We start from the raw sequence: 26,932 nt of genomic DNA, 5'->3' as shown, positions 1-26,932 counted from the left end.
CCTGTCCCTGAGATGCCAGCTGCCTTGGACAGATTACCTTTTAGTAATTCCCTCAATGGCCTTAGCATCTGACCCTTAACTTCTGTTCCTACCATATTGTCTGCCATCCTTCTTAAAATCTTAGCCCTTGTGTCCATGACTCAAGTGCCACCCTACTTGTAGCTTGCTTGACTTCTCAATTCTGAAGATCTTTGGTAACCTGTACAGCTATAGCTTAGGCCACCCTGTTCTAATGATCCCTGTTCTTCTAAGTCTATTATGGTTATCACTTGCCCACACTTAGCTTCTATTATAGTAATCAATCCCTGTCCCCAGTTGCACTTCTAGCTAATCAATTCTTATTTTGGCTTGTCTGGCTAGACTCCTTTCAGGTTTTCCTAACTCAACATACAGACACTCTCACAAGTATCCCAAAAGCCTCCATTTCTCTTGACATTCAGTATTAAATTCTTTAAACAAATATATCTTTATCAATTAGACCACTTGGTATGATGAATGCTGAAGCTAAAAATGTTAGGAACATGCTCCCTGTCCTTAAGGAGCCTGAGTACAGGTTCATGGGACTAATGGGGAATTAGCAATACAGTAATAAACGTTACATTCATACATCATTGTGGAAGTACTAAGGGCATTTTCCCAAGTTAATTAGACTAAAAAACTACACATACCATATAATGTCATGTTGACTCTTAGTGTTGCTGGGCAATCCAAGCTACATCAAATTTTTTCCACATAGTTCACACTGGGGAGCTGGTCCCTCTGGTCCCCTCATCTACCTTCTTCCCTACCACAAGTCAGCAACATCTTCACCCCTCTTTCTGTCCTTCTCCCTGTAACTCAGAACAAGAGGCAGGTCTTTTTCCTTTCACTGGCCAACCTTGGTGGTACATGCTTAAAGTCTCGGCATCCAAAAGGCAGAGGCAGGTAGATCCACGAGCTCAAGGTTGGCCCTGTCTATCTAGAGAGTTCCAGGCCAGCTAGAGCTACACAGTAAGACCCTCTCTCAAGTTAATAAGCGACACCACTCGCACGATTGGTTCTTATCCCTTGGTCCCTGGTTGTTGGTCCCACTGACCAGGAGCCCTGAGAGGACAGAGGGTATAGAGACCATCACTGACTGAAGAAGGGCACAACCCACATGACACAAGACCAGAGTTAAGTCCTAGCTCTGCTCTAACCCCTATGATCTAGGCCAGGTCACTTCAGATAGCCTGCTCTAATTCTCTTCTGTTCAGATCACTGGAGACAATGGATTCTTGGGGCTCTATGGAGACTTCTAAAAGGAGTATTTTAGGACTCTTCTAGCTCTTTGGTTTACTTGGGTGGGTTTTGTTTGTTCATTTGTTTTCAATCCTTGCTTATTTTGTTTTGTTTTGGCTTGTTATGTACCCTACCCTGGGCTCAACTTCATGACCCTCCTGTCTCAGCCTCCCAACTGCTGCAATATAGACAAGGACCACTGCACACAGCTCTGGGACTTTTAATCCTCCTGATAATTTTCAGTCTTTTTCCTTTTATTAGCTTCTCCTTTGCCTAAAAACCTCTTGCTGTTTACCTTATATAGAAAGAGAACAATGGTTTTTCCCCCTTTGATAGCTAGATCTACTATACTCCAAATACTTTTCTACTCTCTGAAAACCATTCTCTTGGCCAGACTTGGTAGTGTACTTCTATAATCCTAGTACTTAGCAAGCTGAGACAGAAACACCTAGAGTTTGAGACCTGACTGAACTATAAGGGTAGACCTTGCCTCAAAATAATAGAGCTGGGTATAGCGGCATACATCTTTAGTCTCAGCACTCTGGAGGCATAGGCAAACACATTTGTAAACTTGAAGCTAGTCTGGTCTAGATAAGTTTCAGGCCAGCTAGAGCTACATAGTGAGATCTTCTTTTAGAGAGGAGGAGGAGGAGGAGGAGGAAGAGGGAGAGGGAGAGGAAAATGAATAAATAAATATATAAATAGGCATTCCCTTAAGTCACTACTAAGGAGTTGGCTAAGTGAGAGTCCTTGCCTAGTGAGCATATGGCCTTGGGTACAATCCTCAGAACCATGGAAGTAATCATAGCATGAGTTAGACATTTCTCTCGAATGTGACATGTCTAAGAAATATACCAGACTTCTCTTGTCCATTTTATGAATGTGCAGCATTTTGTTATATGGTGTGATTTTTTTTCCATATTCTTCACAGGTTTCTTACACATTTTGTACCCTGCCCCAATCCTCAGGATCTATCATTTAGTTTAATCTTTATTCATGAACACTGATCCTCTCAAAAAAAAAGTACAAGGTCTATGTAAGGACAAAGAGTCAGAACCAGAATCCACCAGATGTTCTTACCTGCCGCTGCTTTAGGAAGTCCAGGGCAATCTGTACATTCTGCAGCCTGTGAAAACGCATCCTGCCCTTCTCTCTGGGCTGCAAGGAAGAAAAGGGATGTTAATTTTAGCCATGTTAATTTACCTCTACACGTCCTTTTCTCTTTGACATCAAAGACTAAAAGAGCACACAGAACTGCTCATGGCTGAAGCCAAGCGTGGGAGCATTAAATGAAGCACCTTGAAGAGCATAGCCTGCATGTGCCCAGCAGGCTCTCAGAGCTGACAATGCCTGCACACCACTCTACATCACACAAACCCACAAGCTTATCTGAGTCTAATGCTGCATCAGTCACCTCTGCACAAGCTCTTCTGTGTGTAGCTGAGGTTGATTTGGGGTGTGAGGTTAACAGGAACACAGAGTATAGCTCTATGACTCTTAAAATCACAATTATCTACACTGCAGGGGAAAGGCAGAAAGCCTAACTGCATAATTAGTAATGGGTGGAACCAACCTCAGCATAAACCTGGCCAGAGAAGGGTAACTCTAGGAGGGAAATTTTAAATACAGAATCGAGCTGCAGGTGCTCAAGAAAAGTAAAAATATTCCAAAATGCATGACAGAATCTAGGAAGTAACCATCTCTCAAGGAGGTGACTGTCACTGTAGGAAAGCTGCTGAACCCCAAATGAAATTCTCAGAACAATAAAATCATAATGGTGATAGCTATTTAAGAATCACAAATGAAACTGTTTCTGCTATTTAATCCTTGGGTCATACTACAAAGCAAAGCAAGGCAAAGCAAAGCCACCTCCATCTGGTAACTGTCAGCCGACCCAAGGTGCAGCCATGCCTACGGGGAGTTGAGTAAAATACGCCTGCCCAGCAAGTGCTGTAAGAACAGGCATCTGATCTCACATCTCCTGCAGTACTGCTTGATTTTTCTAAAGCTGAGACTGAAATATCACCCTCATCAGATTACAGGCAATTCATTTGTAAATATTAAATTGGCACTGCTAATTAAAGGTCAAACAAATGTAAGGTATTTCTGTGGTAGGATCTGCAATAAGGAAATCTTATAAGAGGCAAAAAGTAGCCCAACACATGGAGAGGAATGAGAGTGTCCCTCTGGGTACACTCCAGTATTTCTAAACAACGTTCTCCAAATGGGATAATTTGCAGAGATACCAAGGCCTCACGAGATAAATTCTTCTGTGAGCTTTAGGGACATTTTTTTCAGCAAGAATCTTTTTCTCAGTTATTTCAGATCAATAGAGAATACAGCTTAGAGAATGGCAGTCGAAATGCAGTTGTAAGACAATGGGAAGAAAAATGTGGAGACTTTAAGAGGGCAAGGTTGGGGTGTTGTCCCTTTTCTGGAGTAAGACTATGAGTTCTAATTTAGAATCTATCAGCAGAAAAGCCTCCTCTTACAAACATTAATCTCTAGTTCTAATGCATACTCAACCAATAGATAATAGCCCAAAAACATGCAAATTAATTTTCTGTTCCTTACAGTAACCAGCTGTAGAGAATTACTGACCAACGCCAGAGTATCTCATGCAGTGAGTTTGCAAACAACACTCAATTTTGAAAACAATTGACACGTGCTTGGTGAGAACCCAGAGGCTAGAAGTGGAGAGAGAAAACCATTAGTCTATATTGTGGAATTGTGAGCAATTAATTTTCATGCTGTCAGCTAAACCTTCCACAGTCCAGCAGTCAGAATCAGACAACACAGCAAGGTCAGCAGAAAGCCATAGGTCTCCAGGTCACAAAGACTTGATACTTCCATGTACTATGATCGTTTTTGTGCCAACCATTCTCAGAGAAGCAAAATTGCTGTTTCTGGATCATCTAACAGTAGTAATAGACACAATCAATTTTAACCACTTTCTTTGGGACCCATATTCCCTGGTGGAAAGAGAAAGCAAATGGTGACCAAGCTACTTGGAGACCCTGAGAAGTGTGGCCTCTCTGATGGCCCTGAAGTGCCAGCTGGGGTGCTGGCACCCCCAAAAGACCTACTACATCATCATCATCTTCCTCCTCCTGATCCTCGATGTTTGTATGGCGCCAGGAGGGCATGCTCACGAGACGAAGGGTCTTCAGCCCTGCTGGCTCCTTTGGCCAACAACCAAAGAAAACACAACAGAGGAATAGAAAACACACACACACACACACACACACACACACACACACGCAAAAGAGAAATGAATAATTTTTATCTAAAAATGAAAAACCTCCCACCTCCAAAAGAAAGAAAAAAATCAGATCAACAGCAGAGCAGAAGACACTGAATGTTCTTATTTTGAGCACATCTTCAATTCTTCATGTCCACCCACCCTATATTTGTGATTCTGCTATGATTAGAAGCAATGACAAGAACAACTCTGAAAGACATCAGATGCTTTCTGGTGAGAAGATGATATGAGTATCTCCATAAACACCCACATATCTTCAAAGGTTAAGAAGAGAAGTTAAATGGGAGCACCTTTGCCCTGTGTGGTACACAGTATCATCAGAAAGAACGAGTTTACAATATGAAAACCACTGTTGATACACCTACCAACTGTATGAGATATACCGAATGAGTGCTGAAGAATAACGTCCAGCAGAGAAGAATGGAATTCTGATATCTTACTAGGTTAATAAATAAAGGCCAGTCAGTGGTTCAGAGCACTGGTTACTCTTCCAGAAGTCCTGAGTTCAATTCCCAGCACCCACATGGTAGCTTACAACCATCTATAAAGATCCGATGCCCTCTTTTAGCATGCTGGTTTACATGCACATAAAGCATTCATAAAATATATAAATAAATCTTAAAAATAATCTTAAAAAAAATAAATGAAGGCCAGACGAGAAACAGGAACTACACATGCTAGCTATGCTAACAAAGACTTAGGGCAATTCTGACCACTAAAAATACGTATGAATAATTGTACTACCAAGAGTTTGTTTTTGTTTTTAAAGTAAACCCAAAACAAAGAGCTCAGGAAGCCAATCCCCAATCCTAGAAGGAGTTGAACATCACATAAACAATGAAATCTAGTGTGCCAAATACTATCTCTTAACACAGCAAACAGTGACTAAGAACCCACCAGAAGCATTGAGTGGGCTGAGATTTAGAGTGCTTGCACTGTGTGCCTCTGCAGATCTCTTTCCCCCACAGATGCTTCCAATGCTCAAGTGTGAACATTTTCAATGAAAATTGCACTGCCTATAGCATCTGAGAGAAAGACACTAAACCACAAAGAACACTTGCTTCCATTGCACTAAGACATTTGAAACAATGGCCAAAGGAATGTTATTTTAGTCCCTTAAACAAAGCAAGTGTAAGAGCTATTTGACAGGCCAGAAGGCTCAGCCAGGAATCTCTATGGGAAAGGGTTTCCCAGGAGCATGGGGACAAGGCCAGCATATTTAATTATCTAAGGAGCCTATTAAGTACTGCTTTATGAAGACATGCTCAGGCCCACTTTTCCACATCTGTTAGACTCAACAAATCATGGAGGAAAGTGGGAGAAACTCCAAACACCTGGGTTCTTACATTAAACTTCAAATGCTTAGCTAAACACAGAAAATTAGAAGAAAAAGACAAAAACATAATAGAGAAAAGGGGAGTCTATACAAACTAGAAAAAAGCCTATAGGAAGAAAAATGAAATTCATTCAAAAAAACCTTTAAACATGAATATAACATTCCTGAAAGGTTAGTATCTAGAGAGAGATGAGGAATGACTAAGAAGATGTCAGGCAGTACAAAATATAACTATTTCTGATTTTATCAAGGCATGAGACCTAAGGCTGGAGACATAGTTTAATTAGACAGTGCCTTCTAACAGGTGTGAGGTCTCAGGTTAAATCCTTAGGGCTCAGGGTACACAGGCCTCACATGACAATACATAATGCATAAATTGAGGTGATGTCACCTGTAAACTATATGCCTGAGTTAGAAATAAAGTGCATCAATAACTCTTCAACTCCCTCCCACCAAATGGAGCGAGCACTAAAGGCTCCTGCTACAGGCAGCCTTGCTTTCAGGGCTCTCATTAGAAGAAAGAAGCTCACCAGTTTGATGCCCGAGAGGACCTCTAACAGGGAGATCAGGTTGTGTCCATCCCGAAGGTCTTCATAGAGATCATTGATGTGCTTGCGAACCTGTAAGGAGAGTATGACAAGCCAGTCGTTACCTGATCTAGAATCATTTGATCATCCTCCAGAGAATGTATAGTTCTAGATAAATCTATGAATTAAAAAATTTGAATCAAGAAGCAATAATAAAACTCAGGAATTTCCAAGTTTGAGTAAAATCTATATGGAATAATAGTGTTTTTAGTGCACCATATGTGCTTTCTAAGCTAAAGCCAGATTGATCATATACTAAACAACACTGGACAATATTCTAGAAAGTCTGAAAAAGGAGATGGGAACTCATCTACCCTGAAACTATATGAAGGATGACTATGGAGTAAAATGTGGTTGGTGGAGGGCTACGATGGCTAGATGAGTCCAGTCAGTGTCAGAAAATCCTTCCAGGGCACTAAGAAAGATCCAAGGGCCAGGCAGCCAACATTTCACTCAGAGTACTTCAACTTGACCCTTCTCTTCCATATATTTCTAATAATGAATGAGAGTTATCTTTAATTTTTTAATTGTACAACTTGAAATACATTAAATTCTCTAACTACACGATGGTAAATACATGGTAGGTACTAAATGCTTTCTATTTTACCTCATATCATTCACATCTGTGAAAATTGCTCTATTTTGTTTCTATTTTGGACATGAGGATTTAGTACTGCTAAAGCTCACAAAGGAGAAGTCTTGACTTCAGCCTGGTCTTTTTGGCTAAGTTACTATTCCTACTTCACAGAAGAGCGGAGAAGGGCAAGTCTTGTGGCTTAGCTACCATGGGTCTTCTGTTTAGCAACAATTTCACTAAGTGACACCAGGAGAAGACTGTAAAAATAGGAAGAAACAATTTCTACATAAATAATTTTCTAGGTAGAAAAAGAAAGTCTATTTTCAGAAGTAATGAGTTCACGCTCAGCATGGTGGTAGATACTTATAACCCTAGCATTGCGAGGCGGAGGCTGCACTAGGCTGCACTCTCACTAGGCTAAAGTGAGACCCTGACTCAAAATAAAAAGTAAGCTTGGAGTTAGAGAGACAGCTTAGTCTACAATGTATCTACCTTATAAGTATGAAGAAGTGAATTTGATCCCTAGCAGTCATACAAAGCATGCTGGATACAATGGCAAGCACTTACAATCACAGTACAAGAGATTAGACATTCTTGTTGACCAACCAACTTAGACAATTGGAAAATCTCAGATCCTAGTGACAACTCCTGCCTTAAAAACAAGGTGGATGGAAGCGGCTACATACACACACACACACACACACACACACACACACACACACGTATATGTATGTGTGTGTGTGTGTGTGTGTGTGTGTGTGTGACAGAGAGAAGCAGGGGGGCAGTTTGCCTGGACTGGTGATGCCTAGCATGCAGAAAGCCCTGGGTTCAATCCCTAGCAGTACATAAACAAGGCTAATGACATATACCTATAATCCTAGCACTTGGGAGGAATACACAAGAGGTGGTACATTTAATCCCAATGTTCAAGAGGCAGAGAGTCAGGCAAATCTCTGAGTTTGAGGCCAGCCAGGCCAACCAGGGCTATGTAGAGAAACCCTGTATCAACAAACAAACAACAAATGAACAAGTAAAAGCTTGAAGTCATTCTCAACTATTTAGTGAGCCTGAGGCCAGACTGAGCTATGTGAGACATTTCAAGAAAAAAAAATGGGGTGAGGGGTGGGAGGGTAAGGAGATAAAATGACAGTAGATCGCAGTTGTAGAAACTGATTTATGATGAATAGCTTTCAAATAACAGAATATGCCGGGCGGTGGTGGCACACGCCTTTAATCCCAGCACTTGGGAGGCAGAGGCAGGAGGATTTCTGAGTTCGAGGCCAGCCTGGTCTATAGAGTGAGTTCCAGGACAGCCAGGGCTGCACAGAGAAACCATGACTCAAAAAAAAAAAAAAAAACAGAATATTGTACTGGATCTAGACCTAAACACTTTAAAATTTATGTACAATATAATACTTTCTCCATCGCTGTCTTCATTCTAGACAATGAACAAGCAGACATGTGGTTCAGATTTAGTAGCACTGCTGATTTTCATCGTAAAAATACTTCCACCAAAACCAACTTCAAGGTGTCATATGTGAAAAACTTCATGTATGTATGGCTTTTATTTTATATAATTTTAATTATAAATTTTTAACTTAATTTTAATGATTGTATTTCACAACCAACTTACAAAATTGCTGGAAATTTAGCATTTGGCTCTCATAAGTCTACAGAGCAAAACCAAACCAGCAGCTCAATGTTCTTCCCTCAAATGACTCAATGTTTCAAGATTTTGTTGTAGAAAAACTGTATAGTTCAGTACCAGCAAATGAACAGATCATGAAAGTTAGAAGGGAAAAGTTCTAGAGGAATTAAAATTTAAATACAGCAAGTTTAAAATGCAGAGAAAAGACCTCCAAATGTTCTTAAAGCAGGTGGCACCATCAGCACTCAACCTGGGTCAGCTGAGAACTTCACTTCGGAAGTCACATGCATTAAAGACGTGGGAACGACTGGGCTTTCTAGACAAGGAAGAACAGTGTCAGGGTAGAGCCTCAGGGAGAAGCCACAGTTGGCAGGCAGCAGTGGAAAAGCAATCAATAAAGGCCAGGCGGGGAGAAACTGAGCAAAGAAAAGGCAGAAGCAATAAGAGAAGCAGAGAAAAGATGAAACAAGAAAGGACACTCCAGGGAGGGGCTGTAGCACAAAGTGCTGCAAGGCTCAGGGAGGGCAACGCCTACAACTGTCATTATTATCATTCTCATCATTTTATGTGTGCTTTGTGTGTGTATGTGCATATATGTGTGTGCATGTGCATGTGTGTGTGTGCCCCCGTCTGTGTGTGGCTCATGTCTATGGAGATCAGGACAACTTCAGGAGCCAGTTTTCTCTGTCCATAGTGAGACTCCAGAATTAAACACAGGTCATCAGGCAACCACAGCAAGTGCTTTTACTCACTAACCCATCTTGCTGACCCTTTAAGATAATGTATTCTGCCCCTATAAATTAGTGTAAGTTGCTGTTTGTGAGTACATGCAATCATACAAGTGGGCAGAGGGAAGACATTTTCAAGGAATATGACATTTAAGGATATAACTGAAATCATACCATAAATTAATAAATGGAAAGTTAAAAAAAATGTCAGGACCTGGTAACATAGCTCAGTGCTGAAGAGCTAGTCTGACATGAACAAACCCCTTGGTTCACTCTCTGGTATCTTTTTTTTTAAGAGTTCAAGAATACTTTCTGCTCTTCCAGAAGACCTGAGTTTAATTACTAGCATCATGTAAGGTGGCTTACAACCACATAGAACTCCAGCTTCCAGGGATCCAATGACTTCTTCTGGTATTACTACACACTCATGGCACACTGGCACACCGATAGGTTTGCATGTGCATGCACGCACGTGTGCACACACACACAAATAAAAATAGATCTTTTGTAACGGCTAGAAAAGAATTAATAGTTGATTATGAAAAGGGACAACTGAATCAAAGAAGAGATTTATTACTTTTTAATCACATTTTTGACAGGCATAGTGGCAAATATCTATAATTCCAGCACTCAGGAAGTAAAACCAGGAAGATGAGGCAGTTGAAGACCAACATGGACTAGAGGAACTTTGTATCAAAAACTACACCATTCACGCCTTTCCATTAAAAAAAAAAATTCTCTCGGATTTCTGAGTTCGAGAGTTCGAGGCTAGCCTGGTCTACAGAGTGAGTTCAGGACAGCCAGGGCTACACAGAGAAACCCTGTCTCGAAAAACCAAAAAAAAAAAAATTCTCACACTTTTAACTTGGTATACATGAGTCTTCTTTTGGGCTTGTTTTGTCTTTGAAATGGGGTCCTAATGCATTGTCTAGGCCACTTTGAATACCTGACCCACACGATCTTTCTACCCCTGCTTCCCAAGCACCTGGGCCTACAGACACGCACCACTGCTGGAAAGTGTCAGAGCTGGGTCCAGACCACAGAGCCCTATTTTTAGCTGTGTTCTTCCCATTTAAAGGCTTCTATGGTTCTATGGATTTCTAAAGAAATCTGGCTTACTTTCATGTTTTAAAACTTCTTCTGGGCCTGGCGGTGGTGGCGCACGGCTTTGATCCCAGCACTTGGGAGGCAGAGGCAGGTGGATTTCTGAGTTCGAGGCCAGCCTGGTCTACAGAGTGAGTTCCAGGACAGCCAGGGCTACACAGAGAAACCCTGTCTCAAAAAAAAAAAAAAACAAAAAACAAAAAACAAAAAAAAACAAAAACAAAAAAACCATGAAAGTGTGTTTCATATTCTCATGTCCATTTTTGAAAAGATGGGTAAAGGATGTGGTGTTTAGTGCCTGTGTATCGTGTGCAAGTCCTGGGGTTTAATTCTCAGTACAGTAAAAACACAGAGTCAAGGGAACCTACACTTACATAAAAATATAGGAGAAGTATGAATGAGCCAGCCTGGTAACCTAGATGGATTTCTGAATTAGTGGGTTTCTAAAGTGCAAGAGGGAAGTCCAGATTGAGTAATAGGTACATTTCTCTTTAAGACAAAGTCTAACATACTAAAAAATAGATGACAGCTAACTTTTACTCAAAAAGACTTGTGCTTAATAGAAGGCATAAGTAGAGCCCAATAATGCCCACCAAAGCCAGGTGAGTGAGAAGAAGAGTGACCTCTCTGTCTCTGGACTCAGAGGATGTGCTCAACTCAGAGGAACGTATCTTGTAGTCTCAGCTACTCAAGTGGCTGGGGAAGGGGATTTAAAAAAAAAATCTTAAAAAAAAGAAAGAAAAAGAATTCTTCCAATACTGAGGACTCTAAAAGGTAATAATACTAGTCAACTTTGACTGATGGAAGTTCGATGATGATGATGATGATGATGATGATGATGATGATGTAAAATCCACAAAAGGTTGCTTACCACTTGTAATAGACAAGCTTTAAGCATAGAAGTGGAGAATCTATAGTTAAGGCCAAGTTAGAGGGGAAGAATGTAAAAATCTATATGCCATTTGGAGAGGAGCAAATCCTCTTCTCAGGTAGCCTGAGCAGAAGCTGCATTTCAGGCAGTGCTGGGACTCCTTAGCTACCCTATATTCAAATGGGTCCTCAGTCAGGCAGGGAGGTCGCATGTGGTACCACCCATCAGCACGTGAACAACTGGGATAGCAAGCAGGTAAGCTTGAGGCCACCTGGGCTTGAGTGAGACTCTGTCTGATAAACCATACAACACAAAGGGAAAAGGAGGGGAGAGGAGGCAGGGGGCAGGAAAGAGGAAGAAAAGTGAAGAGTTGGGAAGGACAGTGAGCATTTGGAAATATATGCTGGTATTACTGGAATTCTTACTAAAATACCAAGGTCTGTGGCCCCTAGACTACACACTTGAATAAAAATGAAAAGAATCATTCTACCTGTTGGGTTTCAGATGTGAGCCAAGGGGTCAAGGTGCATATTTTACATACCACAGAAGACCTGGTATCCAAGTTTTCCCAGCATCCCTTAGCCTCTACCTGACATACCCCACCATCAACACTGAACTTTCCAGCCCAGGAGCTAGGCTGCCCTTCCCCAGAGGCACTACCCTGTATAATCGTGACATTCTGGCCCCTCCCTTCTCTGTCATCATCTTCTTACACCACCACCATTACCTCCACCACCTCTCCCTCCTCTTCTCCCTCCTCTTCCTCCTCCTCTTCTTCTCTACAACCCCCCCCTTCCTTCTCTTTTCCTCTTCTCCTCCCCCCTTGATTCCTTCCTTGTGGCCAGTGAGTTCACCCAACTGAGAGCAGCTTCCCAATAAACCTGAGTGTGTGTGTGTACACAAATGATACATATATAATTTGGCTTGAATTGGCTTATTTTACTGGCAGAGAAATAACATATCTGAGGAAAGATAATCACATCCCTTTTGTTTTGACACTGTGACTTCTTTATAGGTCAGGCTAGTTTTGAACTCACAGCAATCCTCCCTCCCTAACTGCTAGGTTTGCAGCTATGGCACACCATGCCTGGCATCCCATCCTTTTCTTGGGAGTCTCTTTGGGGAGATCTATTTTATAAGCTACCACAATTTCGACAAATCTCTGTATTATCAATATAGACAAAATTTAACCACGGCCTGTTTCTCCTTTTTTGGTGATTCTTGCACAAAGAACAACTTTTAAGTTTGTGGGCTTGCATTTTAAGTTAGGTTGTTTATATATTTCAGATGCTTATATTCCTAACAAATCCTTCTAAGATTGGATCAGTCCTGCTTACAATCAATAAAGAAGTTAGTTTTCTTACTCTAGAGCACAAGAGTTCTAGATCAACTAAATCTAAAAAGAGAAGCTTATTTGGCTTTGTTCTTACACTGACCTATTGGCCAAAGAATTAATCTGAGTGTACTTGCATAGCCAACCAAAAGTTGCCTGAGTTTCACAAAATTTTGCTCCCTAACTTTCAACCCACAAAGTTCAAATAATTTAATACAGATCGATCTCTCTCTCTCTCTCTCTCTCTCTCTCTCTCATTTCTCCTTCCTTCCCTCCCTCAATATTACAAGATGAAAAAGTGCTGTTGGAACTTTAAATCTGACAGCCTAGAAAATGATAAACAAACAAACAAAACAAACAAACAAAAAAACAGGCAAGGTTAAGCAAAGCTCTGGCTGGCCTCCAATGTCTGATGATGCTGTGATGTGTTCCTCTGGGTCCCTTTCCCAGGCCTGCTGCCATCACACAGCACTGAGGCAAAGGCCTATCAGCACAAAGGACCATCAGCGAGCCAGAGCATTTGAATCCAAATACAAAGTTAGGAGTCCAGCTTGAGTCAGGACATTTGGTTCATCCAACTGTTAAGACAAGTATGAGGTATTGAGGGCACGTTAAGTAGAAAGGCATAGTAGTTTTAGTCACGCAACTTAGGAATGTCCCTTACAATGAAAAAAAGCATTTGGCCGGGCAGTGGTGGCGCACGCCTTTAATCTCAGCACTTGGGAGGCAGAGGCAAGCGGATTTCTGAGTTCGAGTTCGAGGCCAGCCTGGTCTACAAAGTGAGTTCCAGGACAGCCAGAGCTACACAGAGAAACCCTGTCTCGAAAAACCAAAAAAAAAAAAAAAAGGAATGTCCCTTACCTCAGCCTCTCACTAACTGCATGATCTCAGGGAAGTCATCTCATCTCCCTAATTTTCACCCACTTTTGTAGTGAAAACTGAGAGGATTGTATTCTAAAATCCACAAAAGATAGCTTCACTATTTAGGCAGGTGGTTTTTTTGAGAGGTTATTGTAAAAAGAAAATCAGATAAAATGCATTCCGTAAGCTATAAAGCACAACTACTATTATTTACTCAAGGTAACAGATATTTACTGGATATCTCTCTCTCTCTCTCTCATGTCCCAGTGCTTGCAGAAAAGTAACACTATACTATCATGGTCTCTAAAGTGAGACAGTATGCAAACACACAGGCATCTACTCCAAGGGAAACACAATAGAGAGGAAATTAAGTGACAGTCTAAGGAATGCAGGTCAGAAGATCAGAAAGATTCTATCCTCAGCCAAAAACGGTCAACAGGCAGTGGCTGGGCACAGGAGACTGGGGTGTGCTTTCTAGGAAGAGGAACTAAGAGAGCAGTATAAAAGTGCAAAGACTTTAGGGAGCAGTAAGTTCTTGGTGTGACTACCGAATACGATCCATAGAAGAAACTCTCTGGAAATGAAGCTGGGCAGGTCGAGAAGGACTCTGAATCACAGAGAGGCATACCATCTGTATCATCAAATAGAGATAACAGGTAGCCACTCTTGGAATTTACAGTAGTAAATAATCTTTTATTATTTTATTATTAAAGATTGCTATCTTTCCTCCACCCTCTTTCACCTGTCTTTTTTTTTTTCCTGACACTACACAAAACAAGACACATTATGGTTAGATTTAATTCTCAACTTGACACAACCTAGATTCACCTGGAAAGAGAGTCTCAAGGAAGGGCTGCCTAGAAAAGGTTGGCCTCTAGGCATGCCTGTGGATATTTTTCTTAATTGGGTTAACTGAGATGTGAAGACCCACCCTAAGTGTGGGTAGACTGTGGGCTGGGCCCTGGACTGGTTAAGAGCAAGCATGTGTGCATTTATTCCTCTGCTTTTGACTATAGATGCAATGTAACTTACTGCTTCAAGTCCCTGCTATGGCTTCCCATAATGATGGGCTGTGACCTGGAATTGTAGCCAGATAAACCCTTTCTCCTCTAAATTTGTTTTATCAGAGTACATTCTAACAGCAATGGAAATAAAGATACAATCTAAAAACAAAAAAACAAATATCAATCTAGCAGAAAGACTCAGAGCAAGGCATCAAAATAGTGTAACAGAAGTATATAAGAAATACAAGGAAGTACACAAAGGAAAGGATAATTGATTCTACGAGGGAGAGTCAGGGAAATATTTATTTAAAGATAGTAAGTTGATACGGAAAAACAGCCTGAAGGAGAGCAGAGCAAAGATAAGAAATAAAATAGCTTGCCTCACAGTTCAGCAAGAGCTTTAGATAGGAGAGGAATTTGGCACTAAGGGGTGGGGGCCGGATGGGGGGGGTGTAGGAAAGTGTGCAATGGTCCCACCTCTCCTTAGGCTGACAGGCAGTTAATGGTTGTTGAAGAAAAGACACTTTCTTAGCAGCAGCCACTGATACGTTGAGAAAACCCTAATTAAACACACTGATGCCCCCCCAACACACACAAAAGGCAGAAGCCAGAGCCAGTTTTACAGGTTAAGAATATGTGCTGTAAACTTTAATTGCCTGAGGTTTAAATTTTCAGTTTGCTTATTTTTAGTAGTGTGACTTTGAACAAGCTGCACACCTCCTGAACCTCATTTTCCTTACTGATAAAATACGGTTATTAATAGAACACTCCACACAGTCACTGAAGGACTGTAAGCTAATCCATGAGAAAGACTTACTATAAAACGTCTGAATTATTGGAAATCATCAATGAACTAATACTAATAGCACAACATTTGTTAGAAAACTATTACAGTGGTCAAAGCAAGAAATGAAGAAGCCCTGGGCAGGGACAGAAGCGACAAGTGTGGAGAACACAGAAGCAAGCCACCTTTCTGAGTTGAATTATTGGGTTGGGTAACAAGGGGCAGACAGATTACTATTACTATATTAATCTAGGTTCCTGACCTGGACAACAAACAAGGTATTTAGCAATTTAAGATGTGTCAAATATAGGAAATGCCTGGACATCCAGATGAGTCCATCAAGGACACATGGGAAAGATACATCTGGGGTTTGAGGTAAAGAGGAAAGGGTTTTTTTTATCAGGTTTTGTGCTTTGAAAATCACCCTCACTGTAGCTGCCACTGAACCAGCGGTCCTAAGGAGTTATGTCTGATTATGTAACCACCTTTGGTAAGGTTTCATGAACAGATAACCCAACTGAGAAAAAGAAGTCAAACTTTTTGTCTGTGCCTTTAGAGCCATGTGGCTCTCAGATGTGCTTTGCCACATCTGAATAATTTTTATTCAAAGTTAGAAGTGGTGTTCTCAGAATCTTAGGAGCCATCGCCTGGTGTCAGTAACCCCACTGTGCTGGGGTAGTACATGCAACACTGCTGAAGAGGAGATAGTGTTTGTCACATAAGCACGAAGACTGGAGGCAGGATGGGGGCAAGAAAAGCATGAAGCCTGGATTTCAGATACCCACATAAATGCTGGGTAGGTATGGTACCTGCCTGCAATTACAGCCTCAGAAGGCAGACACAGGGGGTCCTCAAAGCAAGCTGGCTAGCAAGACTAACTTTATCAGTGAACTCTGCCTCAATGAATAAAATGGAAAACTCAATCGACATCAAGCTTTGGTTTCCACATTTACAAGAACACACACACACACACACACACACACACACACACAGAAAAGCTAGGGAAACATATGAAAGAATCCTACCGCTGGGCGGTAGTGGCGCACGCCTTTAATCCCAGCACTTGAGAGGCAGAGGCAGTCGGATTTCTGAGTTCAAGAGTTCAAGGCTAGCCTGGTCTACAGAGTGAGTTCCAGGATAGCCAGGGCTACACAGAGAAACCCTGTCACAAAAAACTAAAAAAAAAACAAAAAACAAAAAAGAAAAGAAAAGAAAAGAAAGAATCCTACCTTCATCAAGTGCTTGTTGACCCACTTGGTGAATGTTTTCTTTTGCACCCGGTCCCGCTCATCTGTAAAAGAAAAACAGAAGAGGTTCTGACTTAGTGCTATCCAGCAGCAAGTTCCCACACCTGGGCCATGTCCACTTCCCAGTTTACCTAGAACCAATATAAAAGGTACAGAGCCATGGGACAATGACTTCTCATTAGAAAGATCTAGCTCATTGAAACATCTTTTATTCTTTTTTGATTATGACCAGTTTATAGATTGTACAGAATCACATGAATGCAAAACCTTGTCATTGCAATGTCTCCTCAGCACAATAATTTGAGTGGAGCAGAGAGCACAGTGACTGATCTCCTGCATTCCTCACAACAGGCAAAAGTTACAAACAGTAGCAAGAGAGGAGTGGGAAAGCTTGGGGCATAGTACAGACACTACAATCCTCTCGTCTCTCCTCCTGCATCACTTTATCCATGTAGCACTGCTCCTCCTCTTGTGCCCAGTACTCCATTCTCACTTCCTCAGCACCCAGCCATCCCCAAAAGCCACCCAGGTTAGCTCCGCTGAGCATCTCTCCCTTCTCCTAGATAACAAACTCTTCCTCTTTCTCACACACCACCCCCTTGAAAAACCTCTTTAACAGAAACCTCAGTTCTGTCAGTACTTGATAATGACTGCCCCACAGACAACCATTTCTATGGAAGATTCACTTCAGCAATTCCCCAGAGCCAAGTTCAGGAACTGAGTGACAGGCCTGATTCTTTCCTATTTATCTGAAGCCTACACCATCCATACAGCACTCTATTTCAATTATCCTCTCTGGGCAAAAATACATCATATATGTGGGTAAAAACATAATAAAGCCCACCTTTTATACAATAAATATGTTAATAATTACTTTAAATTTCTATTACATTTTATTGCGGGGTAGAGGGAGACAAAAGACAAAGATAGAGACAGACACCTTTTCCATTGAACCATTTTGCCATCTCCTAAGAATAATTTTTAAAAGTAAAAATAAAACAAAACCATAAAATAAATCACCCTCACTGTTACTGACCATTCCCTGCCACCCTCACTGACATGTAGGAAATCTCACAGATATTTTCTAGAGACTAGATTCACATCACAGACAGACAGACAGAGAGACAGATGTCAGCTTGAATGTTGGCCATGTATATGAGCCTACTTGACTCCACTGAACTTCATCAGGAACCATACTCTGAGCCCCACTCCTCCAAATATAAAAAGCAGTCATCTTTATCAGTCTACCATACAGGGCTGGGCATGTAGCTCAGTTGACAGAGTACTTGTAAAGTCCTGAGTTTGATCCCCAGCACAGCATGAATGGGCATGGTGGTACATGCTGTAATTACAGCCCCTGGAAGGTGGAGACAGGAAGACTGGTCAGAAGTTCAAGACCATTTTGGCTACAAAGGAAGTTAGAATCCAGCCTAGGATACAGCAGACTTTTGTCTCAAACAAAAGAAAGCAAAATACCTAATACTTCCTAGCTATTCTTCTTTTCTGTGGGGAGGGGCATGCTAGGGATTAACCCCAGAGTCTCATACATGCTCATACATGATTCACGGAATCATGCCCCATGTCGTCCCCGTTAACGATGCTTGATCTTCAACTACTCATTGTACCCTATTCATTACGAAGTTTGAATGTTAGCTCACCTCATAGTAGACAACATGATGGGGCACACTGACTGTCCTTAGGGACTCTCACTTCAATAGCACTGCTTGGCTCTTTCCATTTCTTCCTCAAGTCAGAGAATTTCAGAAGAAAGGTGCGAGTTTTTAATGAGAGTCACCAGTGTTCCTAATTAACTGCAGAAGCTTACATGAAACTCTGGACAAGAGCAGTTACTCTCTTAACAGAACCCCCTAGGGAAAGTCTCACTGTACCATGCCCACTCTGAACCCTCTCCCTTCTTATGTGGGGGTTTGTATTGCTTTCTCTCTTTCCCCAACAAAGTCTTCACATCGTTTTTAGATTAAATCTTTTCCTGCTGTACTGGCTGGTTTTGTGTGTCAACTTGACACAAGCTGGAGTTATCACAGAGAAAAAAGCTTCAGTTGAGGAAATGCCTCCATATGATCCAGCTGTGAGGCATTTTCTCAATTAGTGATCAAGGGGGGAGGGCCCATTGTGGGTGGTGCCATCCCTGGGCTAGTAGTCTTGGGTTCTATAGAAAAGCAGGCTGAGAAAGCCAGTAGAAACAAGCCAGTAAGTAACATCCCTCCATGGCCTCTGCATCAGCTCCTGCTTCCTGTCCTGCTTGAGTTCCTGTCCTGACTTCCTTTGGTGATGAACAGCAATTTGGAAGTGTAAGCTGAATAAACCCTTTCCTCTCCAACTTGCTTCTTAGTCATGTTTTTTTTTGTTTTGTTTTGTTTTTTTCGAGACAGGGTTTCTCTGTGTAGCCCCGGCTGTCCTGGAACTCACTCTGTAGACCAGGCTGGCCTCGAACTCGAACTCAGAAATCTGCCTGCCTCTGCCTCCCAAGTGCTGGGATTAAAGGCGTGCGCCACCACCACCCGGCAGTCATGATGTTTAAGACACCTGGTTTGCATGGAATTAAGTCTCTCCCTATTACACATCTCAGAATTAACATATTGACCTCCCAAGTTACTCATTCTAACTCCCTTGTAATCTTCTACCGGGGCTGAAAGGTCTGTCCAGCTCACGCATGGCACCCTGGAGCTGATAAGGGCACCCATCACATCACAAAGCAACTTTACAACTTACGGTCTGTAAATAAGCACTTGGGTCTGCTTCTGTGTAAATTCTACCTATTGACTCTTGCTTAGAAGTGTTAGAAATTTATCTATTTTAGATCTAGTCTGGTTCTAACTTAATGAAGTCATGTAGATATTTGAGACCAGCATTCTTATTAAACTTGCTCATTGTATGCCACCATCTCTAGTTCTTTTTTTTGATGCTGCTTTGGTCCAACATCATCATCCTTTTTGGTCCTACCATCTGAAGATTGAATCAGAATCAGCTTCAAGCCAATCTCCTCTCATCATGACACACATGCTATTTATTCCCTTTGTAATATGCTATTTTCTCTTCCCACCACTCCAAGTAATAGTTATTCCTTAAAATACAACTTATTTGTTTATTCTCTTACTGTCTGCATAAAAGCTTCATTAAAGACCTAATTCCAAGGTCCTTCAGACTCTGGTAGTAAAAATGCCAATAACTGGGGCTGGTGAGATGTGTCATTAGTTAAGAGCACTTGTTGCTACATGATAACTTATAACCATTCATACTGAACTGAGTTCTATGTAAGAAGCTAATTTTATACACAAACTTCCTCAAACTTCAATAAGTACTACATGTATGCTAGGACAGATAGCCACAATGGAAATACTAGAGCTAGCAAAATTCTGAACTACACTTTTACTCACACCAGACTCATTTTGCTGTACTATATTAACTGCCCCAAAGACCAAGAACAGTTTGATTCTAATTGCAAAATAAAATACATGTTTTCTGTTGTTTGCTTTTGAGAATTTTGTTTATAAAAATGATACATTTAGAGCAGGGTGTAGTGTTACACACCGTAATCTTAGCACTAAGAAGGTGAGGCAGGACAGTTTTTGAGTTCAAGGCCTGCCTGGAGTATACAATAAGACTATCTGAAAACAGAGCATATACACATAAACACAACAAAATATTTACTGTGTTACTATCACAGGTTAGCCAATTCACAGATAGAAAAGAAAAAAGTAAACAGAATTCCGTTTAACCTACTCAGTATTTAAGGAGTGGAATTTCTTTTTTAAAGGCAGGATCTTATAGAGCCCAAACTGGCCTTAAACTCCTAATCCCCCTGCCCCCATCTCCTAAGTGCTAGGAATATAAGAAGGCACCAACATATTCAGCTTATTTCTTTAATTTTCTGTGGCAAAAGACATGGTCAAGCATTCCTTTACCTTCCACCAAATCCCGATATAGCTCAGGCTGGCCTTGAACTGACAATCCTGCTTCAGCATCCTTAGTGTGCATACACACCTGGCTTCTTTCCCCTTAAAACAATTTACACCTTCAATCTGAAACTCCACTCTACTCTGGTTTTCCTCCTCCTCCGGCTGTTCCTTCTTTTCTGCTCACTCTTTAAACGTTTCCCCGACAGGCAGTGGTGGCACACGCCTTTAATTCCAGCACTTGGGAGGCAGAGGCAGGCAGATTTCTGAGTTCGAGGCCAGCCTGGTCTACAGAGTGAGTTCCAGGATAGCCAGGGCTACACAGAGAAACCCTGTCTCAAAAAAACAAAACAAAAAGAGTGGGGGGTCGGGGGGAGGGAGGAGGGGATATATTACTTTTCAAAACTTACAAATACTTGTCATTTACAACTATTTCCACTGGTCTTATCTACAACCTCTACAGTGAAAATTCCCAAATCTATATCTTCACTTCAGGCCTTTAACCCAAGCACTACTCTATATAGTTAACTCACTTCGCTTCCTAACATTTCATTCATCTCATGCTCATCTGAAATTCTACCTGTCTATAATTAAATTCTCAAGCTAGGGATACAGCTGAGTGCCTTGTTTGTCCCGTGTGAGGCTTGAAGTTAAACCCTCAGTATAGGTGTGTGTGTGTGTGTGTGTGTGCGTGTGCGCGCGCGCGCGCGCGCGCGCGTGTGCATGCAAACATACAAGGAAGGAAAGGAAGAAAGGAAGGGAGGGAAGGAAGGAGAGAGGAAAGGAGGGAGAAAGGGAAGGATGGAGAGAAGAGAGAGAAAGGGAAGGAGAAAGGGAGGGAAGGAGACAGGCAGGCAAGAGGAAAAAAGAGAGGTGCAGTGAAAGACTGCTACTCTTTTTTTAAAGATCTATTTAATATTCTAATTTTGTGGATATGTGCTTGTGTAAGTGCAAGTACCCACAGAGGCCAAAAGAAAAGAGGTGTAACTCTTGAACATAAGAGTTACAGGCAGTTGTGAGCCACTTAACATGGGTGCTGGAAACAGAACTTAGGTCCTTAACCACTGAGCCATCTCTTCAGGCCCCTAAATGCTTTCCTTCTCCTTATTTTTTTTAAAGAATTATGTATTTATTTTATACATGAGTACACTGCAGCTGTCTTCAGACACACCAGAAGAGGGCATCAAATATCATTAACAGATGGTTGTGAGCCACCATGTGGGTGCTGGGAATTGAACTCAGGACCTCTGGAAGAGCAGTCAGTGCTCTTAACCGCTGAGCCATCTCTCCAGCCCCTCCTTCTCCCTATTCTTAACAGGTTTCCCTGCTCTAAGCCATCCTTGTCAAGCAGCCTGCAGTGTTTCTACCAAAACTCATCTTATTACTGTCTGTCTGCCTTAAAAATCTTCCAGTGGGTTCTAATTTAGTAGTCTCAGTTTTGATTTAGTAGATTCTGAAGTTGGGTATGATGGCTCATACCTATAATCCTAGCACTCAAGAGACTGGGACAGTAGGACTATGCATGTTCAAGGCTGTTTGGGGGTGACAAAGTAAGACTAAAAAACAAAACAAAAATTAGTAGTTAGCGCCTACTGAATATCTATTTGCATATGCTTAGCACCCCACATACTCTTTCTGATGTTCAGCAGCCCTATAAAGTAGCTACTATGCTGATTTATAGAGCAATAAAGCCCAATAAAGACAAGCAACATGCCCAAGATCACACGAGTCACATTTGAACCCAACTCTACATAATGCCATAGCCTGATACTCCCATTCAGGACAGAAGTCAAACTGTTAGCTTAGGATCTAAAGATCACTCGCAGATGATCCCTGCCTGCTATCTATTCCTTCTCACTCTCCATAAAGTTTCCAGCCCCTATTTGTTCTCACTTATATTCCGGTAATGCTCAGCAGGCTTATAGCTTTTTCCAAAGTCACACAGTAAGCAATAGAATACAAATTCATGTTTTTATATCCTAAGTCATAGATTTGTAGCCACTACAGATATTGCCTCCATGGAATTAGTACAAGCCAGCACACTAATGTCCCGTGTAATCAAGGGGAAAGGAGTAATGTGAACTGTCAGGACAGGGATTCACAAAGAACATCTACTCTCAAGGATCAGTGAAACCAAGAAGGCTTCAATGAGAGTTACTTAGGATTTTAGGGAAACGACAACTCTAGAATCTTCAATGCAAAATTAAAATGTTCTTATTTCTTAAGAAAGAAATATCTTTATCTGTATTAGTAAGAGTTGTTTGGACTACTGAAAATCAGAAAGTACAGGATCAAAGTTAATTAAAGAAAAACACCAGATGGCTGCAGAAATGGCTGCGTGGGTGAGAACACTAACCTGTGCAACCATGAAGACCTGAGTTTGAATCCTCAGCACCCACATGAAAGCGAGGCATGGATGCACACCTATAATCCCAGCATTGGGATGCAGAGACAGGTGGATCCCAAGCTCCTTAGTTAGCCAGCCTAGCCAAAATGCAGAGCATCAGGCTCAGGAAGAAAGCCTGTTTCAAAAAGAAGGTGGAAAGCAATAAAAGAAGACACCTACCATCCTCTAGCCTATGGCTGCCTATGTGTGAAGTGAGCATACCCACATGCACATACACCATCAGCACAGACAACACACACACACACACACACACACACACACACCAGGATAAGCATTTGTAGCTCAGAGGTAGAATTTGTGATTAGCATGCCTGAGACCTAGGCTTTAATCCCTACCATCCAAAAAATAGGAGATGGTAGAAGAGAAAAAAGGAACGAGAAAGCCAAGGAACCAAGGTAAATGCAATGGTGAAAATAAAAAGAAAAGCCAAAGTTGGAGGGAGTAAAACAGAAAACAGAAGAAGCCAGGCGGTAGTGGCGCGAGCCTTTAATCCCAGCACTTGGGAGGCAGAGCGGATTTCTGAGTTCAAGGCCAGCCTGGTCTATAGAGTGCGTTCCAGGACAGCCAGGGCTATACAGAGAAACCCTGTCTTGAAGGAAAAAAAAAAAAAAAAAAAAAAGGAACTGAGGAAGAATGATGCTGGAGAGATGGCTCAGTGGTTTAGAGTATCTGTTGCTCTTGCTTGTTCAATTCCTAGCACCCACATGATGGCTCACAACCATCTGTAACTCCAGCTTCAGGAAATCTAATGGCTTTCTTTGGCCTTTTCGGGAAGAAGGTGCATACATGGTGTACATATATATATTCAGGCAAAACATCCATATGCATAAACAAACAAACAAACACACACACACATATACATACTTGGGTGGATGGATAGGACAGACAATTGAGGTAGAAAAGTGGACAAGATTGTATAGGAGCAAGTTTGTAATTTGTATTCTCAGTCTCCTTTTTTATGATACCTCCCCCCCCTTAAGTTTGAGGATAATCTACAAGATGTGGAGGTTAGACTAGGCCAGCAGTTACTAATACTGGTCTGTGAACCAGCCATATCAAATTATCTACAGCCAGGCAGTAGTGGTGCACGCCTTTAATCCCAGCACTTGGGAGGCAGAGGCAGGAGGATTTCCTGGTATACAGAGTGAATTCCAGGACAGCCAGGACAGCCAGGGCTACACAGAGAAACCCTGTCTCAAAAACAAACAAACAAAACACACACACACACAAGGTGGGGGGGTCTGTGGGGAGTAGGAATTCAAATTGAAGCAAACTAAGAATCATAGCTGTCCCTCTGAGAAAGCCCAAGTGCTGTAAATCTGGCTTCTATTCTCAGGAGAGAGTCATAGGTCTGTGAGTAGAGTTAGGCCCAGCTTAGGGGAGAGCTATCTTCTCTAGCTACCAGACAATCCACCCAAAGGAACAAAGAGCTTCCAAAGTAATTCTCTCTGCAGTGCCCAGGCATACCGTCACAAGTCCAACTTGTATGAGAGGAACAGTGAGAAGCACAGACTTATAAGCACTTCACACATTACCACAACTACCAGCTAGTATTTATGAATGTGTAAGGAAGACACTTTAATATCATATACTCCTAACTACTCCATGAACAAGGGCCTGCTATAATCCCCTCTTAACAATGAGGAAATCAGGGCACAGGAAAATTAAGCAATTGTCTTAGTCTTAGTCTGTGTAACCACTAAGCGGTAGAGCAGCAAGTTCCTGTTGTGATTGTGGCTCCTTTCTTAACTATTAGGCCTCTAAAACAATGGTTCTCATCCTGTGGGTCACGACCCCTTTGGGGGTTAATAATCCTTTTGCAAGGGTCATCTAAGCCCATCAGAAACACAGATATTTACATTATGATTCATAACAGTAGCAACATTACAGATATAAAGTATCAACAAAAATATTTTACGGTTGGTGGTCACCACACCATGAACTCTATTAGAAGGGTTGCAGCATTAGGAAGGCTGAGAAGCACTGCTCTGGGGAATGAAGGGTGAAGGTGGAGAAGGTTTTGCCTTAAACCAGTGGGGGTTCTGGACTAAGTTCCTTACGCTCCCTGGTTAGTTACTAAAAGGGACCTTTAGGCTCCGAGCTTATCTCTAAGCACTTCCATTCGAGTCCCAGGAAAGAATTCTCCAGAAAGACAAAAAGCTAAACACCTAGGCAATAACTGCCTAATGCTGCCTCTCCTGTGCCATAAACATGGTACAGTATTCACCTCAAAAAAACACCTCACTGTCTGGGAGCACGGACCCTGAAGGCAGGAGATACCAGAATCTTCCCCCTGTTCCTCTCTAGTTTCTTCCCAGAATTCCTCTGAATCAAACCACATCAGAAAAATTGGCCCAATCTGGATCACACTTTTGTTCTGTTTTAAGAAAACCAAAAGAATAAAATCAAAAGACACATTATCTTATTGACCAGCAAACTCCCCAAATTAATTACATCTCACCTGCTTGGTGGTGTAAAAAGTAGGAGGAAATTTCAGAGTAAAGGACAGTTTTGGTTTGGGTTGGCTGTAGAAAGAAGAGTTAGTTTAGCTCTATGAAATACATTAATTTCAGCTTTTTCATTTCATTGGGAACTGAGGGATTGCTCTCAGGCCAGCACCAGTCTCTACCCCACAGGAAACATATATCCAAAAAAATCTACACCACTGGGTCACGGTCCCAGAACATTATCTAATGAACTCCCCTCCCTAGCCAAGGGACCTAAGCAAATGCTAACAGGCCCCGCCCTTGACCTCCAACAGATTCTTTTCCCAAATCATCCTAAATGTGTTTCTCTAGCTTAACTAAAAAGAAAAATGTAAAACAACTAGCAATAGGCCCCAAAGAGGAAACTTAGGCCATGACTCCTCCCTCCCTCAGAGGTGAACTCCCTAACCAACTAACTTCTGCTAAAAATACTCCGTCTTTCAGCTCTGTGCAACATAACCAAAAGTGGCTTCCTGACAGAGACTGATGCATGAGCATGAATTCACACTCTATAAAACAGCCCCACACCCAAAGCTTGGGCTCTTAATTGCCCTACATGCCAAAGATGTACCCAGGAAGTGGGGAACCCAGGTCTATTTTACGCCACATTTCAAAAGCCCAAAGGTTGTGTAATGCCTGCAAGGCTTCAAAGGAGGTGCATTCCAGTGAGTCAAAGAGCACAAGGCTGTAAGACAAGAACCCTTCACATACTAACCCATGCAACACATGCGGCACACCAGGTGGGCGTTGAACTCATGCTGATCTTGGAAACTGGGCCACATGGCTCCACTGGCCCCACCTTAGAAAATCGGGTCCCAAAGGACTTCCAGCTAGTGGCCTCTGCACCCTCTGCAGCTGCTCAAAGGGCTTAAAGGTGAACAGAGACAGACAGACAGCTAAAGGGCTGTGTGACGGAACACACAGGACAGAAAAGAACAGAGAAGTGACTCCACCCACAACTTCCTACTGACCTCCTTCTTCCCTTGAGGTCAGAGAGGAAGCTCCTCCCCAGATCATTTCCAAAGGCTGGGTCCAGGTAGAGAACACACTATTTGAAAGTGGCACCAAGTCACTATTTCCAGATCAACATAGCATGAAGGAGTGGGAGCTTTGTATGCAAAACTCCAATCACGGTATTAAATAAGCCTAGGGAGAAAGGAGCTGGCCTTTGAATTTGCAGAGCAGAAGCTTGTGATCTGGGGCATCTTAGCCAGTTGTAGGTGAGCTAGTGAGCTAAATGTCTTACTTACTATTGTCAGGGACAGTGCATTCATTGCCCAACGACTTGTTCCTTGGGCTTGCTCCTTCTCAGGCAGAAGCACATCTAAAACAACTGAAACAACTGAGACAGTCTCAGGCCATATGGGCAAGCCCCGACACTGTTCACTGTCAAGGGATTCCTAGGATCCAAAGAGAGTTTCATTCCCCCAACTTACAGTTGCCCAAAACTTCTGATTCCACCTTCTTTATAAAACAGCCCAGCCCAAGCCAGTGGCAATCAGCTTAGCAGACTCCATCAG

At 42.0% G+C, this 26,932-nt stretch overlaps 1 protein-coding gene across 3 annotated transcripts in view; it reads right to left on the bottom strand.

The window, feature by feature from the left end:
• Positions 1-26,261, bottom strand: part of Macf1 (microtubule actin crosslinking factor 1) — a 211,707-nt gene extending 185,446 nt beyond the window's left edge. The window contains exons 1-4 of one of the 3 annotated variants that reach the window (XM_028790128.1): positions 26,128-26,261; positions 16,585-16,646; positions 6,389-6,478; positions 2,341-2,418 (exon numbers count right to left, since the gene is read on the bottom strand). In XM_028790128.1, the coding sequence (XP_028645961.1) occupies positions 2,341-2,418; positions 6,389-6,478; positions 16,585-16,646; positions 26,128-26,194 (297 nt within the window). In that variant the 5' untranslated portion in view covers positions 26,195-26,261. The remainder of the gene's footprint in view (positions 1-2,340; positions 2,419-6,388; positions 6,479-16,584; positions 16,647-26,127) is intronic. The other 2 variants (XM_028790130.1, XM_028790129.1) reach the window with 2 other exon arrangements.
• Between the last annotated feature and the right edge of the window lie 671 nt (positions 26,262-26,932).

The sequence above is a fragment of the Grammomys surdaster genome, unplaced genomic scaffold (assembly GCF_004785775.1).
Source record: "Grammomys surdaster isolate TR1022 unplaced genomic scaffold, NIH_TR_1.0 125863, whole genome shotgun sequence".
In the NCBI taxonomy this organism is placed as follows: domain Eukaryota; kingdom Metazoa; phylum Chordata; class Mammalia; order Rodentia; family Muridae; genus Grammomys; species Grammomys surdaster.
The sequence above is the reverse complement of the archived record's forward strand: the minus strand, read 5'-3'. Positions and strand labels throughout refer to the sequence as shown.